At 42.9% G+C, this 16,826-nt stretch overlaps 1 protein-coding gene across 1 annotated transcript in view; it reads right to left on the bottom strand.

Annotated features, from left to right (window-relative positions):
• The window catches only part of LOC115547636 (kin of IRRE-like protein 3), a 153,160-nt gene that overhangs the window by 15,296 nt on the left and 121,038 nt on the right, over positions 1-16,826 (bottom strand). Inside the window, exons 6-9 of the mRNA XM_030362006.1 lie at positions 14,899-15,004; positions 2,407-2,555; positions 1,943-2,070; positions 714-840 (exon numbers count right to left, since the gene is read on the bottom strand). Of these exons, the coding sequence (XP_030217866.1) occupies positions 714-840; positions 1,943-2,070; positions 2,407-2,555; positions 14,899-15,004 (510 nt within the window). The remainder of the gene's footprint in view (positions 1-713; positions 841-1,942; positions 2,071-2,406; positions 2,556-14,898; positions 15,005-16,826) is intronic.

Below are 16,826 nucleotides of genomic sequence, written 5' to 3'. Positions count from 1 at the left end.
TTACCCTACAGTAAATGTGTATTTTTAAGAAGAATCACAGCATGGTATCCCGGTGAAGTCCCAATATGCTTTTACGCTGAACACTTTTTCTTCTAGTTGGCTTTTTTTTTTTTGTGGCAGACCCCACTTTCTCATGGATTTTAGCAGACATGGCGAAGCAAGCCTGCTAATACACATTTACTCATTTAGCTTAAAAGCGTAGAGCTATTGAATCTGGCAACGTGCCATCCAATACATCTAGTATTAGATATAAATTGTGGCAAATTTACCTTTTACTTTTATTTTACTGCATCCTGCCACCCATGCTTTAAATTACCACAACAAACAAAACCAAAACTAAAATAACATAAATAATTCCAATAAAAAATAATGCTGAACCAGAATATTTGCTTTTAATGCAGGCAAAATACATGCAATTAAAGAAATATCACCTGCAAGAATATTGGGCTTTTAAACCCAGACTTCATAGTCCAACAAAAAGCTTACTTCAACATTTAAACATTATTTTTTCACACAAAAACCCTTGAGCCATCCCCATAAATCGAATAAACAACGTCTTTACTTACTACTACTGAATTCATTATGTTAGGCTGTCATTTTCCTGCAGCGGCATCATTAGGTCATGTTTTTGTGTATCCGTTTTATTTGATCTTTCCTCCTCCTGGTGTAATTGGTGTGTTGCCATGGCCAACCCCATCGCCCTGTGGCCTTACCGTTGACGGTGAGAGACACCTCCTTCTCGCCGGCACCAACCCTTGGGACCACAGCTCGGCACAAGTACTTCCCAGCATCTTCCTGTTTCACCGCCTTCAGTGTCAGAGTGTTCTTGTTGCTGAGCACCTGTATGTGTGTGAATGAGAGAGAGAGAAGAGAGAGAGAGAGAGAGAGAGAGAGAGAGAGAGAGAGAGAGAGAGAGAGAGAGAGAGAGAGAGAGAGAGTTAGTCACTGTGTATGTGGGTGATGGTGGAAGGGGGGAGCCATTTTTAAAAGAAAAGGTCAGACAAGACCCACCGGTCACATCCATCCTTGTCGTGGGTGAGAAAACAATGAAGCTGACCGACCAAAAAAAGGACAGAATGTCAAGTAAAGGTGGCTATGTCGGTGATGATTAGTACGTTTCGATGGTATACATTGTTCAAATCATTTTAACTTGTTCATGAGCTACCTCAGGAAGGTTGGTTGTATGTTAGGAATTATTGAATTATTGTAATAAAAAGGAAAATATGTTTTTACTCCCTCCTTCTCTAAATGCTGGACTGTTTGTGCAATTAATCTTTGTTTGTAATTTGTGGTGGATTATCAATAATTTACAATTTAATACTGTTTAACCTTTAGGCTATTCTCTGCTGTTCTATTGAATATTTTTGCCCAACACCCTCCTTGTACTATCTGTATTCATACCCTACTCTGTCATGAATCACTCATGACGTAGATTAGATTGTAATTCAATTACATTGGGCAGGATGGTTCCACTCTCTTCTGGGGCTCCCTGCTGTTGGATTTAAAGCATGACACACAGATGTCAGATACAGATTACCAACACCACCAACATTTGACGACAGGGAGCGCTATACAATCCCCCATGGGGTACATCTGATATCTCCACCCATTTTATAGGTTACATACAATACAGAGAAGAACCAAAGGAGGTGGAGGCTGGGGAGATGGCGGGAGAATTCTGCTCAATCCACTTAACTTTGCAGAGTGATTGTTTGACGGGGAGGTCTTAAATTGTCCGCCAATCAGTGTACTTGCGTTTGATTGGACCACGTTAGCCGTCAGCTGATGGGCAGACTATGGCTAGAGTGTCCCGCCAGAACTATGAGCTGCACATATGCTCCCTGACCTCAGAGCTCTCATGACCTTGCCACTTGTATCGGTCACACGCTCTCTTTCCACGGCTTTTGGGTGTATTCAATCTCCATAGAGTCTGAGGACGTACCACTCCTGAACCCCGCTTCATCCACACAATGGTCAGAGAGGGGTTCCCCGTCCAGGCACAGTTGAAGATCGCATCGGATCCAAGGTCCACCTGGAGAGACTGGGGCTCCGCCGCCATTCTGGGGCCAACTTCAAAAATAAATACATTGCATCTATTAAATAAGAATCAAACAACAACAATAACAGTTATAGGGACCTTTAAACTGATATAACCTAATAGTCACAAACCGAATCAAAACAAGGCTATAGGGGACAGGCTAGTGTAAAGGGTGACTCCCCAGCCATAAGGTTCTGGAAATACACCCATCCACACTTTCTACACCTGGGTTACTGAAACTATGGGTCACTGCCTGACACTGCACATACAAATGACTTTGTGCTCCTGCGTTCAAAAAGGTCTTAAGAACCACAGTGTCAGGTGAGTGAATGCTTGAGTGAAAGAGAGAGAAAAAGAGAGGCGCTCACAGTAGACGTCCACGTTTCTGCTGATGTTGGTGTTCCCCAGGGCGTTGGTCACCTCACAGGACACGGACTCAGTGAAGAAGGAGTGGTCCACCACCACCTCGTAGCTGTCGCCTGTCACCTCTGGGATTGGATGGCCACCCTTGGCCCATCTGTAAGAAAAGAAACATAAACTTAATTAACTACCGGTGAAAGGACTACAGATGAAAATGTGTTTGTTGTTCTGGTGCAATATATATATTGTACATTTTTATTGTGCCCTGTCCCTTTGAAATAAACACATGAATAAACAAGAGAAAAATCGTGGAACTAAGTGTCATGTTTCGTTCATGTCGTCGGTGAGACACCATTCAAAGCAGTTAGAAACCACGCACCGAGCCCCAGAGAAGACAACGGGAGATGAAGGCCGACCTCGGCAGTGAGTGAGGGGGGTTTTCGGGAAGGATGTTTACTTTTGATATATTTAACCAGGTAGAACACATTCAGATTTAACATCCCTTTAACAAAGGTGACCTGACAGCGAGCAGCACAGCACAGGGTGAAGCACAACAACAGAACGTGCGGGACGTTTATACACAGAGGCGATACAAAGAAGAACAGAGGGTGCACAATTCAGTTGTATTCCACAGCTTTCAGGAGGTTTAAAAAAATCTGAAATGGAGATATCTCCAGTCGGTTTAGGAAGGAGAAGGTGTTTACCTACTTCTTAAGATCATAAAAGGATCCGATACAACGAAGAAAGATGATATTGTGTTGATGGATATCTGATTTTGCATTATTCCTTAAAATAATTGCAAGGATATCTGGTATATAACAACAGATTGGGAGAACAGAAACATACACCATATTAATTAAACAGCGATATTTTAAAGTGGAACTTTGACATAGAAGGGGGGGATGATTAATGTTTACGGGGCAATCTCGAAGACATCCATAGATTTAAATTTGCTTGCCACACACAGGCTATGCCATCTGTATTATTCTTACTTCAAAGCATAAAAATATGAGTGATATTTTATCTTAACACATTTGCTTTTAATTCTGTTGACTCATTTGGATGTGTGGTTGAATCATTATAATACGGTTGATTGTAGTTGATCAGCTGACATCATCAGATCCAAGAAGCTGAAAACCAGACGATTCTATTTTGGCCTTGAAATCTTTAAATGGCATGATTTGTATGGTCGAACCAAGCCGCATCGATCCACATCATGAAAAGCCCCTTCCAGCGTTCGAAATGCATAAAACAGTCTGTTCCATGTATGTCATGGGCCTGTTTCTATACCAAAGACAGCTGTTCCTAAAAAATATAGACATATTCTCAGCCCTCTACCCCTCAGCATTCTCAGCCAGGTTCACGGAAAGGAAACCAACACATCCAGTGGTAAAACAGGAAGACAAGTGCAAAGTGTTTTGGGGATTGAAGGTGCAAGCACCTGTTGACTCTTGATGAGAACAACAACACCCAGGAATGAGGATGCTCCTGTGTTTGTTAGTCCAGTGGTGTAGTTGTGTTTGCCAATTCAAGCCCTTAAATATTTTGTGTGGTTGTTAGACATTCCTCAGTGAGAACTCTGCCAACTTATTTCCAAACCAACAAAACAGTCTCCCCTCCATCTGTTGCGCTTCCTAAATTAAAATGCATGCAATTTCGTAAAATAATTAGCGATTATTTTCATAAAAAGAGTAAAACCCAACTGCACAAGATGTTATGCAGGCGTTATATGAATGTCTTTTCATACTACGGAAAAGAGGGGATGAAGAGAAGGTGTCAGAAGGGATGTCCTTTTTATAACTTAGTCGAACAGCTGTAGGTGCAAAGCTGTCCAGCACTCTCCTGCATTCAAAATGTCAAGGACGCTGAACTTTGACCCCCTGATGATGGTGAGGGTCTCCAGAAGAGGGCTCAGGGTACATTTCCCTGATCCTTCCTTCCTCACGCTTCCTTTACGTTTCGTTTTTACCATTTCCCTATGACCCCAGTGACCCGTGCTGTCACACTCTGCAGCCCTAGCTGTCCCGATTCCTGTTTAGTGAGACCTGAACCAAGCTGTTCCTTCTGAAGGTCACAACTGACTCTCAAACAAGCGTGTATCGAGCGCGCTCAGCGCCGCTTGGCTCACGTCCAGTCTACTGCGGTTGACGGAGGGGAAGCAAAGCCGAAACTTGACAACGGCAAACACCCATGACAGCTGTCTTCAAAGCAGCGTAGTCAGGCAAAGGAAACTTGACACATCCCCAAGTGAGAGGGAAAACAGGGTGTGGATCGCCCACCTTGTCAAGATGATAATTTGTCTCGTGTGGTTTCTTCCAAAGGGATGTCAAAGGAAGGGGTGGGGCTTGTTTGTATAAGTCCAAGCTCATTTTCCATTCAGGAAACGTGTGGAAGAATCCAGCTCTGTCACGCAACAGCCGAGCGTCTCTCCAACAGATTGGCTTATTGTCTTCAGCCTAACGCTCCACCTGCTGACGGATGCAGCTTCGCCGGCTTGAGCCTCCGTCGGCAACCTCTTATTGATTCATAACAGACTCTGTAAAAAGAAAAGGAAAACAAAAGAAAAACTGCCTAGTGTTGTCCTCATAACTTCATGTCTAACGTGTGTGAAGCTTGGACTTGTTTCATGGATGAAAGGCGTCCCAGTATCATCACATCGTAGCCAGCGCGGAGGGTTTTGAATTGGGGTGCTCTGTTGGCATCTGCAGACGTGCATCCCGCCGAGGGACTTGGAAAAGACAAAGCCTGAAGGATAATAGATGACTCGGTGTAACTTGTGCAGATGGTGTACGGTTATCCTGTTGTTTGCACTGGAGGAACCACACAAAAACAAGAAAGCTGCTCAAAAGTTTTGTAGGTTTCCTTAGCCATTGAGCTATCAGCAATTTAGTTTTTTTTTTTAATGCATTGTGTGCAGGGGTCAAATTCTAACAGCATAAAGGCTTCATATATTAAATTGACAAATCTGAAGTCAAAGCCCATCGGAGAGGGCGTTAACGTTTTCTTAAACATTGATAACATTTTCTGCGAAAGAGAGATCACAGCCAATAATCCCTTTCAATTTGCATACACATCCAAATATACCCACACAAAATGAGAGAGTGCGTGCAGAGAATTTGAGCCACTTAAATGTTTTACCTTAGGGTAATGGAATTCCTGAATGAGTTTATTGATTGCATCTATCATCATTATCAACAATTGAAACCTACTCTCCTACTCAACCTTTTCAACCTTAAAATTGAAAAAAATAATAAAATAATGACAAAAACGTGATCCAAAAACACAGAAATATTTCAAAATCGCTGTTTCACACAGCGCACGTAAACAAATACTTGTTCAGAGTGAGGGAACACACAGCCGTGCGCGGCTGCATTCTGAATGTCTTCGCCTTCCTTCCTGGCTAGGTCAAGAAGATGAGTTTGGTCCTGTAATTAATTACCCATGATCACACCATGATTGCATGGTCTTTGAACAGCGCACGCTTTCTCAAGTAGTCTTCGCCTCAACCTTAACCTTTCCCATCGCTTAAATGCCTGGAGGCTCAGTTATAATCGTCTCCACCAACAGCCTCTTTGACTGGTTTGTCGAGAGTATTGCGGGGGAGGGAATTCGTTTAGTGATTTGGATTGGGGGCGAATAACTCGATTAAAAATAACGGTGTTATTATAATAGAGCGGTTCAGGAGAATGTAGCAATTTTTTCTCCCCAATTATTTTTATGATGTTTAAACTCCACCTGGCATTATGTTGTGATCCAATTCTAGTAGTTTCTTTATTGTACTTGAACAAAAAAGTTATCGTAACACAATAACACCAGTATAATATATAAAAAGTAGAGCAAGTAGAACAGCCAAAAGCAGAAAATTAAGAAACAAATGAGCTACACATTATGATAAGCTATGAAATATTATATTTACCATATATTACTTTCCATCAATCTCATACTTATTCTGAGAGTATACACCCGCATTATTTCACAGAGGATATATCTGCATATCTCTCTGTCTCTCTCTCACTCTCTCACCGCCTCTCTCTTTCCCTCTCTCTCTCTGCATTTATATATATATATGTATATATTTATATATAAATAGTTGGCTTACAATATAACGATGTGTCCATATATGGCTTCTTCTGCTAAAGCCTCATTTAGCACCGTTGCTATTTTCCCTCTTATTGGAAACATAATAACGCTCACTAAAAAAGTAAACTTATCTTCCTCTCCGCATAAAAAGTTAACGTGCACAGAGGGGCGAGAGAGGTGTCCTGTTCAGATTCCGAGGCCCACTCTACCCTTTCAAAGTCCCCATCAATCTATGTCACACATTAAATGTGCCAGCCTTCTCCGCTCAGGACAGAGATGGATTGCCATATTCTGAGGCTGTACCTGTGAATTTAAAACGAGAGAGAGAAAGAAAAAGTAAAACTAACAACTTTCTCGTCCTTTTTGCAGAGAATAATTAATCGATGCGTGTGCGGGCTGTCAGTGCTGACACACACACTCCGGGATCAGGTGAGGGGAATGGTATTAATGTGAGGATGGTTTGAGCAGTGTTCTCTGCCACATCACTGCAATGACAACAGGCTCTGCGGGAAAAGGGGAGGAGAGGAACAACAGCCGCCGCGAGGAATGCCATGCTCACCAGATTAAAATGCCCTGAGATTGTTTGCAGTGTCCTTCGCAAAAAAAGGGTAAAAAAATAGAAACGTGTGGCAGAGCAGATCGTACTGGATCTGTGCCATGCCTCTTTTAAGGGTCCAGGATATGCTTGTAACCTTTCCAACAGAGAGGAGAGGAGAGGGGGCGAGAGAAAGGAGGTGAAGGAAATAGAACAGAGGAGTGGAGAGAATGGAAAGGACGTGGAGAGGAGAGAAGAGGATGGAAAAGGAGGGACATGGAGATTAAGAGAGAAGAGGAGAGAAAAGGAGGGAAGAGGAGGGAAAGGAAGAGACGAGGAGAGTAGGAGAGAAGAGGAGGGAAGAGGAGGGAAGAGGAGGGTAAGAGAGAAGAGGAGGGAAGAGGAGGGAAGAGGAGGGAAAGGAAGAGACGAGGAGAGTAGGAGAGAAGAGGAGGGAAGAGGAGGGAAGAGGAGGGAAGAGGAGGGAAAGGAAGAGACGAGGAGAGTAGGAGAGAAGAGGAGGGAAGAGGAGGGAAGAGGAGGGTAAGAGAGAAGAGGAGAGAAGAGGAGGGAAGAGGAGGGAAAGGAAGAGACGAGGAGAGTAGGAGAGAAGAGGAGGGAAGAGGAGGGAAGAGGAGGGTAAGAGAGAAGAGGAAGGAAGAGGAGGGAAGAGGAGGGAAAGGAAGAGACGAGGAGAGTAGGAGAGAACATGAGGGAAGAGGAGAGACGAGGAGAGTAAGAGAGAACATGGGGGAAAAGGAGAGACGAGGAGAGTAAGAGAGAACAGGAGAGAAGAGGAGGGACAAGGAGAGACGGGGAGAGTGAGAAACAGAAGGGAAAGTATGCATGATATCCGCTTGGAAGATTTACTGTTCATAATGATTGTATTACATAAAACATGGATGTTCCCCGTAATGTTGTTGGCAGATAGAAACCCTCAATGAGTTCGTTTACAGAACTTTTGCACCCAGAGTGGTATTAAAAGCTTTGTGATTGTGATGGAGTATTGCACCACCCTAGATGATCCCAGTGGTTGCATCCTAAATGAGATATGCAGTGGAATCCATCCACCCCTCCTACACTCGATCTAATTAATTCTGTTTCCATCTCTATTTTTCATCCTTTTCTCCCTCTATTTTACTTATTTTTGTCACATTATTTCACACTATTTTATAAACCAATTAGCGGAGCCAGAACAGACTGATGACTTGGTATGTCAACAGAAATCGTTGCTGTTAATGAAATTGTAACTCATTGTTCGCGCAACTAATTGTTCCTAAAACTCTTTGTCTCCTTCTACCGTAATAATACCATTACCATATACTTGCCTTGTATACGTACAATGTATACACAAATCTGACCATATAGTCAATATATGCTGGGCTCAGCATGTGGCGCGAATACACACATTTCCATAGAACGTTGCAAACATGCTTGCAATTATATACGTTTACAATTATGTTTACACCGGACTAATGGATTTATTTTCTATACATTTCATGTATTGTAGGTCTAAGGTTTCTCCACACATATGAGGAAAGGAGGAAGAGGAGGAGGAGGAGGAAGAGGATAGGAGTGAGGAGGAAGAAGAGGGGGATAGGAGTGAGTAGGAGGAGGAGGAGGAGGAAGAGGAGGAGGAGGAGGAGGAAGAGAAGGTGGAAGAGGATGGGTAGGAGGAGGAGTTTGGGGAGGAGCAGGAGGAGAAGGAGAAGGGTGGGTAGGAGGAGGAGTTTGGGGAGCATGGAGGGGGGAGGATGAGGAGTAGGAGGAGTAAGGGGAGAAAGATGAAGAGACTGGGGAGGGGGAGGAGGAAGATAAGGAGGGTTGGGAGGAGGATGGAGAGGAGGAGGAGTGCAACCAGGGTACCATCAAGAGCAACATCTGGTGCCTCTGAGATAAGGCGGAGCCCGTACTTGCTTGCCCTCCTCTCTATAAACATATCTTCCTCTCTCTCTTTCAATCTCTCTCTATTTACATCTTTGCCTCTCTCTCTCTCTCTCTCTCTCTCTCTCTCTCTCTCTCTCTCTCTCTCTCTCTCTCTCTCTCTCTCTCTCTCTCTCTCTTTCTCTGCATCTTCCTCTCTTCCAACCTCTAACATTCCCCCTTACACACCCTGCCCTCCTCTCCATTTCCCTCTGCATCACTTATACGTGAACACGCACACCAACACACACACACACACACACGCACACACGCACACACACACACACACACACACACACACACACACACACACACACACACACACACACACACACACACACACACACACACACGCACAACACATCTTGCCCGGAGGCCCTCATGCACTCAGCACTCAAAAGGGTAGATCTCAGGTGATTAATAGTGCGCTCAGCCTGAAAGATGGGGAGATGGAGGGGTGGAGGGGTAGAGGGACGGGTGCAGGGTTTGACAGTGGGCTGAAAAATGAACCTGTTGCCATGGAAGTACTAAGGAGATGTGCTGGTGCATGTGGCGCCACACCCACAGGTATAAAAACTAAATCCTGCGAGTCGGGCCATCACACCAGTCGATACTCTCCTTAATATAAATAATAAATAAAATAAAGCATTCAAGGATGATGACACACATACCCCCCCCCCCCCCCCCACACACACACACACAGCTGTAGGTGTATACGTCCTGCTGCCTAGCCAAGGACCACTCGTTTAAAGAGAGATGAACTAAAATCAATATCAACTCTCGGCCCATATTTATTTCGCGGCCATCCATCAGGGGTATTATGGGCTGTGAGGAGCTCACACCGTCTGTCAAGTCCGAAATGGACAAAACGTCCAATATTGACTCATGCAGTAAAACTCTACCTTGAACTATTAAGGCACTAGAAGAACAAAAACAAAAATGTACTTTTTGTTTTCCATTTGGAGCACATTTTTAGTCTATCAACTTTTAGCCTGCAAGCCGTAATGATGCAACCACCGTGCTTGTTTGTAATTAGCGATTTAGCAGATCCGGTCAGCCGATCATTGTGGGAGTCAGAAACCAAGCCTCTAATTACATGTAAAGCGATGTCTGCTCTGCTTCCAGCACACCGACCCCACACAGAGGTGGGCTGGAGCTACCATTTAACCGGCCCAATGCACTTCACAGGGACGATGGGAGAAAAGATACCACAGTTGCTCGGCTAGGCATTTCCAATGGGTTGAGGCAGGTCAACCAGCAACAGCCTCTCCAACTCCGTCCCAAGGTTTGGTTTCTAATGAAAGGAATTTGGTTACGGATGGTAATTTCCCCCAAGAGACGAAGGACAGCAACACTCGATTGAGGCATGAAGCTAGTTTACATTTCCCTAGATAAAAGCTGGCAGGAAGACGGTACTATTGAAAATACACGTAGGAGTGTTATTTTGAAGCACACATGTGTCATCCGCCAAATTTCATAATTTGACTTGGCCTATTATACAGGAACCATTTGCATATGCCTTGGGTTTGGAACTGGCGTATTTGAGACCTTACGGCCACTCGGCATGCCTATCTCTAGTCATTTAATGTTGGCATATTCCTATATACCTAGTTGGGTTCAAGTTAATGAATCCATGTGTGCACATATTTTGTGCGATGGCAGGTAATGGTGTTTTTCTACCATTACATGCAGGTCTACCGTTACATGGCTCACGGTTTGATGTTGTTCACTAAAGTACACTATGCTGTGCCGTGTCGTACTATGCAGTAGAAATACACCTTAAATCTATGCCTTTCTATCAAACAATAGCACAGGGAAGGAAGTGATGTTATCACCCTGTCCAACTGACAAAAAACTGTTAGAATTGCCGTTGTCAGAATGACACATAAATCAATGTCATTGTACAGTAAAAGCCCATTCATAAAGAATTATTGATATTCATCGGTTTTCTTCTGACTATTGTCACAGTAAATACACAACAGCAACTTTTTTCCATGGATTCAGTTTATATATTTGACAGAATAATGACTTTCATTTACCTGAGCCGTAGTATGTCTTTTCTAAACCTTTCTATTGAGCCAAACGTTTATATCCTGGATCCATATCTGGGAAGCTGTCAACATCACATCACCATATATTGCCACATGATACATTTCTAGGTTACTAATCTTTTCCTCATATCCTATTCGCTATATTAACCTTATGCCTATGATACCCCTTGATGGAGCACTCTGGATGCTTTTCTAGAAGTGCTTCACAAATTAAGTGGTTAATATTATGAGCGTTGACGAGTGCTTTAAACGGAACCATTAAAATAATTGAGACAAGATAAATCGCTGGGGTTTCATGTTCACAAGTGATACACTGTTTAAGTGCACGGTAAAGACCACATACATGCAACCGCACACACACACACACACACACACACACACACACACACACACACACACACACACACACACACACACACACACACAAACAGAGACAGAAACAAACACACACAAACACACACAAACACACACGCACACACACACACACACACACACACACACACACACACACACACACACACACACACACACACACACACACACACACACACACAAACACAATAATAGTAATTATGCTTTTCGAAAATTTGGAATTTTTAATACCCTGGCTTTTGAGACATGGCTGCGGACGTCTAGACAGGTCAAAAGAAAAGGCAGAGCAAGATGTTCTCCTTTTGTTTCTTAAGGAAAACAGCTTGGTTTACAAAAAAGAGAAGAAAAGCGTTCTGAAGATAAAGGAAATAATATAAACCATACTCACAATAGCCCACCTACATTTGACACAACATTATGCAAGGAAATGCTGATAAAAGGATTTCCTATTACTTAGTCAAAGCACAGAAATGCTAATTCAAGAATAAATATTATTTGGGAGGTCAACTAATGGATATCTTTTGTGGTTTGTAGCAATAACAGCAGACACAGAAACCACAGAGACGTAGGCGTTTTTCCGGTAGGTGTTTAGCCTGCGGTTAGTATAAGATGAAGGCTTAGCATAAATCCCAAGCTTGGGAATAAACAGAAAGAAAGATAGAAGTAGAAACCCAGAGCACACAGGTTCAAGCGCGTGTGTGTAGTAGATATCGCCGGACTCAAAGCTATCTGTTGTGAACAGGCAAAGCTGCTCCTTCCATGAACCCCGTCGGCCCCCAGCGAAGCTCTTACTACAGGGGCGTAGCTTATGGGGACGGGGGGTAGGCGGATAGTAGCCCCCTTTCCTCCCTCTCTCCAATATATATAGATATTTTGTATCAGAATTATCGAAATAACTCTTTATGAAATGCATCATGCATCAAATAGTAGCCCTGTGAGACAATCCTGATCCGAAAGTTCACATTCTGTTTTTGTCTTCAGATCAGTTTGGCCTCCAGCCCTTTGACAGCCTCTCCCAGAAATTGTAAAAATGATAGAAGCGCCACGGTCTGCAGAATTTTAAAACAATGGTGCCGCCCAGGGAAAGTGTAGCAATCGACGGAGCAATCAACACCGTTGTATATAAAAGGCTTTTCTCAGAGGAGAAAATTATTCTGCTCTGCTTTCAATCTGATTCGGCAAGAGCGAATAGAGAAAGAGCGTTATTTAATCTGATTGAGTATTATAAACTATGTATGGCCTCGTCCATACATGTGGAAATCAATTGCCGCCCAGCCAAGGCAAGATTGAAACTGACATTTGAATAACTGGTGGTCTCACAAGGCTCTCAATAATATTTTTTTATGAGATACATTTAAGTACATCTACATGAAATACATCTAAATAAATGTATATAATATATATGTAATTACATCTATATGAAATCCATATAAAAATATCCATGTAAAATGCTTCTGCCACCAATTAGCCATAGCTTCACACACACCACACAACGCATTGTCATAAAAAAGATACACCCAAAATGGTCGTCCATGGGCTCACTTTAGGAAGCCAAACCATTCCCCTTGCACTTGTATCTAATACAATTTTTGAAACACAGCTTAATACATCTATATGAAATGCATCTTAATACATCTATATGAAATCCATCTAAATCCATCCATATAAAATGCCTCTGCCACCAATTAGCCATAGTTTCACACACCACACAGCGCATTGTCATAAAAAAGATAAGACCCAAAACGATCGTCCATGGGCTCACTTTAGGAAGCCAAACCAATCCCCTTGCACATGTGCAACATTTTTGGAAACACTCAGGCCACATGGGTGTGTGCTGGGAGCGAGTGTAAAAGAAAGGCGTGGTCCTGTATCGAGGGCAGATGGCGACAACGTGCACTGGGATCTCGGGGCAGCCTGTCCCATGTATAATCAATGAGATGCCAGCTGCTGTGGAAGGTGGTGGTAGTGGCGGAGGGCGCCTAAGGGAGTTCTACAGGCAGAGGTGGGGGAGCTGGTGGGATGTTCCTACACATAAGTTGGTTTTTTTGTACCTCTGATCGCCCCGGGTACATAATGACTTCCCAAAGCAAAATCACACTTGTTTCAAAAGGTTGTATAGTGTTTCGGGAGTTTAATATTCATTATTTTTTCAAATTTCTTATATTATTGTTATAATCTGTACTTATTTTATCAATAAATAGACGCACATTCAAATAACTTATACTACCTACAGATGATTGAGTAGATAATAATGCAGTGTATTAAGTAACTATACTTAACTAACTGTTTGAGTTGAGGCATAGAAACACCTTCTTACAGATGACACAAAAGAAAGTAGGAAAGAAATGATGACTACCCAATATATCACCTGCACTGTTAGCTGATTTGTGAAAGAACTACTCCATTGCTTTGGGAAAGAACTACTCCAGAAAAAAAAGCTCAGTCTTTATTTATAATCTTCTTTTTCATTTGGTTTTGTACTTTTTTTCCAACGCTGTCCTCCAAGACGACAAACTAAAACAGTTCTTTCACAAAGCAATAAAAGGTTTCACGGGGGCTGCAAGATAAAAGGATAGACAGGGGTTGGAAAATAAAAGGTGACACAGGGGTTGGAAGATAAAAGGATACACAGGGGATGTAAGATAAAAGGTAACACAGGGGTTTGAGGATAAAAGGTAACAGGGGATGGATGATTAAAGGTAAGACAGGGGTTGGAACATAAAAGGTAACGCAGGGGTTGGAATATAATAGGTAACACGGGGGTTGGATAATAAAAGGTAATAGGGGATGGATGATTATAGGTAAAACAGGGGTTGGAAGATAAAAGGTAACACAGGGGTTGGATTATAAAAGGTAACGCAGGGGTTGGATTATAAAAGGTAACAGGGGTTGGATTATAAAAGGTAACAGGCGTTGGATTATAAAAGGTAACAGGGGTTGGATTATAAAAGGTAACAGGGGTTGGATTATAAAAGGTAACAGGGGTTGGATTATAAAAGGTAACAGGGGTTGGATTATAAAAGGTAACAGGGGTTGGATTATAAAAGGTAACAGGGGTTGGATTATAAAAGGTAACAGGGGTTGGATTATAAAAGGTAACAGGCGTTGGATTATAAAAGGTAACAGGGGTTGGATTATAAAAGGTAACAGGGGTTGGATTATAAAAGGTAACAGGTTGGATTATAAAAGGTAACAGGGGTTGGATTATAAAAGGTAACACAGGGGTTGGATTATAAAAGGTAACACAGGGGTTGGATTATAGAAGGTAACAGGGGTTGGATTATAAAAGGTAACAGGTTGGATTATAAAAGGTAACAGGGGTTGGATTATAAAAGGTAACACAGGGGTTGGATTATAAAAGGTAACACAGGGGTTGGATTATAGAAGGTAACAGGTTGGATTATAAAAGGTAACAGGGGTTGGATTATAAAAGGTAACAGGGGGGTTGGAAGATAAAGGGTACACATGGTTATGGAGACATAGGTAAGAGTGGGAACAGGAGGCCCAACGTGGCGTTGCAGCGTCAGGGGAGGACTCACCTGTAGTAGATGACAGGTGGGTTGGCCTTGGCAGCGCAGTGGAAGCGCACCAGGTTCCCCTCCAGGACGGGTTGGGGGTCCACAGTCAGGTTGACCAGCGGCAAGTCTAAACGGGTCAAGATGTACCGAAAAAAAAGGATCAGTACAGCCGCCATGGCCAGATGTAGACAAAGAGCTTAGTGGTTTCCAAGCTGTTAATATGGGCACCACAAATGGGAGGTCTCAGGGGGCCAGTGGGTCACTGGACGGCCACAATTACGTTTGTATTAAAACAAAGGGGATATATATATGCATGCCAGGTTGCCTGTAATGAGAATATTTGGTGAACCGGGGGTCCAAATGTATCTCCACACTGGGGTCCCAGCATGAAACCGTTTGGGATCTCCTGATATAGCCAATGCTTTTATCCAAAGTGACTTAAAGTGAATATTAGAAGACATGCCGTGACCTAAGTACAAGATAGAATGGATGGATCTTGGATCTTGCCCGCAGCGGTTTATCTTCAGAGTGCAGATTTTGGACGTCAAACCCAGAGCCTTTTCAGCTTTGGTTCAAACAGTGGCCTAGACTGTTTGAACCCAAGCTGAGGCTGGTGGTTCAAAGACAAGCTTAGGCTTGTGGACACTCATATCAGGGCTGCGAGATGTCCGTTGATACCCACCGTTAATATTGATCTTTGTCTTTTTCAACATTTATATTTACAGGATATTTACAGGACGTTAAACACATTGTTTTTAACCAATAACCCAGCCTTAAGGTCTTTATTAAGAACCATTGACGTTAGTATAGTCACAAAACTGTTGGATTACGAGAGGTCCGCATTGATTGCATCCAGGTATGACTGGAAATCTTATTTTCAGAGTTGAACATTTATATATTTAAGCTACCAATCAGAAGTCCCTACTCATTTTCTTATGCGTAGAAGTTGTTGAAAATCTCTTATTAAATCAAGTCACATTGCTTATCTGGTGCTGTATGAGAACAATTCAATTTATACAATACAATTTGAAAAGTTAAACGCCAATCCTTCCAGCTATTCCTCTACACTAACAAATCGGGGTCATTGAGGGTTGACGGTGAGGTCCCAAAGTTCCACCCTAACTTCTGTAACTGCTGATGCAGCCGGCCAGAGGCAGGGGTGAGGGGGGAGATTGAGGTTGACGATTGCAGCTTTAAGGGAGTGCGCAGTTCTCTGGTAAACACTAGACTTGATGGAAAAGTTTTTTTCTTTTGATTTATACTGCGATATCATACATAATACATACAGTGGGGTTTGAGGCTCTGGCTGGAGGTCCTACCCATCTGGTCCAATCAACAAACACACGGGTGCTCTGTTGCTGCTTGGTTGACTCTCAGTGCAGTTCAAATAACACCGTAGACAGAGGTGCCCAGGCACACATGCACACATGCTCATCCACACACATGCTCAAACACACACACACACACACACACACACACACACACACACACACACACACACACACACACACACGCCGGCAAAAACACTCACATGATCATACACATACAGGCAGGCTTGCAGACACACCTCAACACACTCACACACACACACCCACATTCACATACACACACAGAGTAAGATAAGCAGCCGCTGTAGTCCCGTGTGGACCCGCTGCTAACAAAGCCCTGCTAGCTAGCTCCAGTTTAGCACCGTGGCGCCGCGGCCGCTGACCAGGAAAACCAAGTGGGAAAGATCAAAGTGGAGCGGTGTAACCGTGCCAACAAACTCACGTTAGATTTTTTGGAAAGAGTTCAACTTCAATCGGGGAAAAAAGTTTCCGGTTTTTTTTATTGGCTTTCTTGTAGTTCAACTGCAAATACGAAATTAAATTGAAACATATTTCAACTATTGCGTGGGCGTTTCCAAGGATATACTTTACAAAATAATGAACTTGCTGATAACACTAACA

Source organism: Gadus morhua, chromosome 7 (genome assembly GCF_902167405.1).
Source record: "Gadus morhua chromosome 7, gadMor3.0, whole genome shotgun sequence".
Lineage (NCBI taxonomy): Eukaryota > Metazoa > Chordata > Actinopteri > Gadiformes > Gadidae > Gadus > Gadus morhua.
This window is presented reverse-complemented; position numbering and strand designations above follow the sequence as displayed.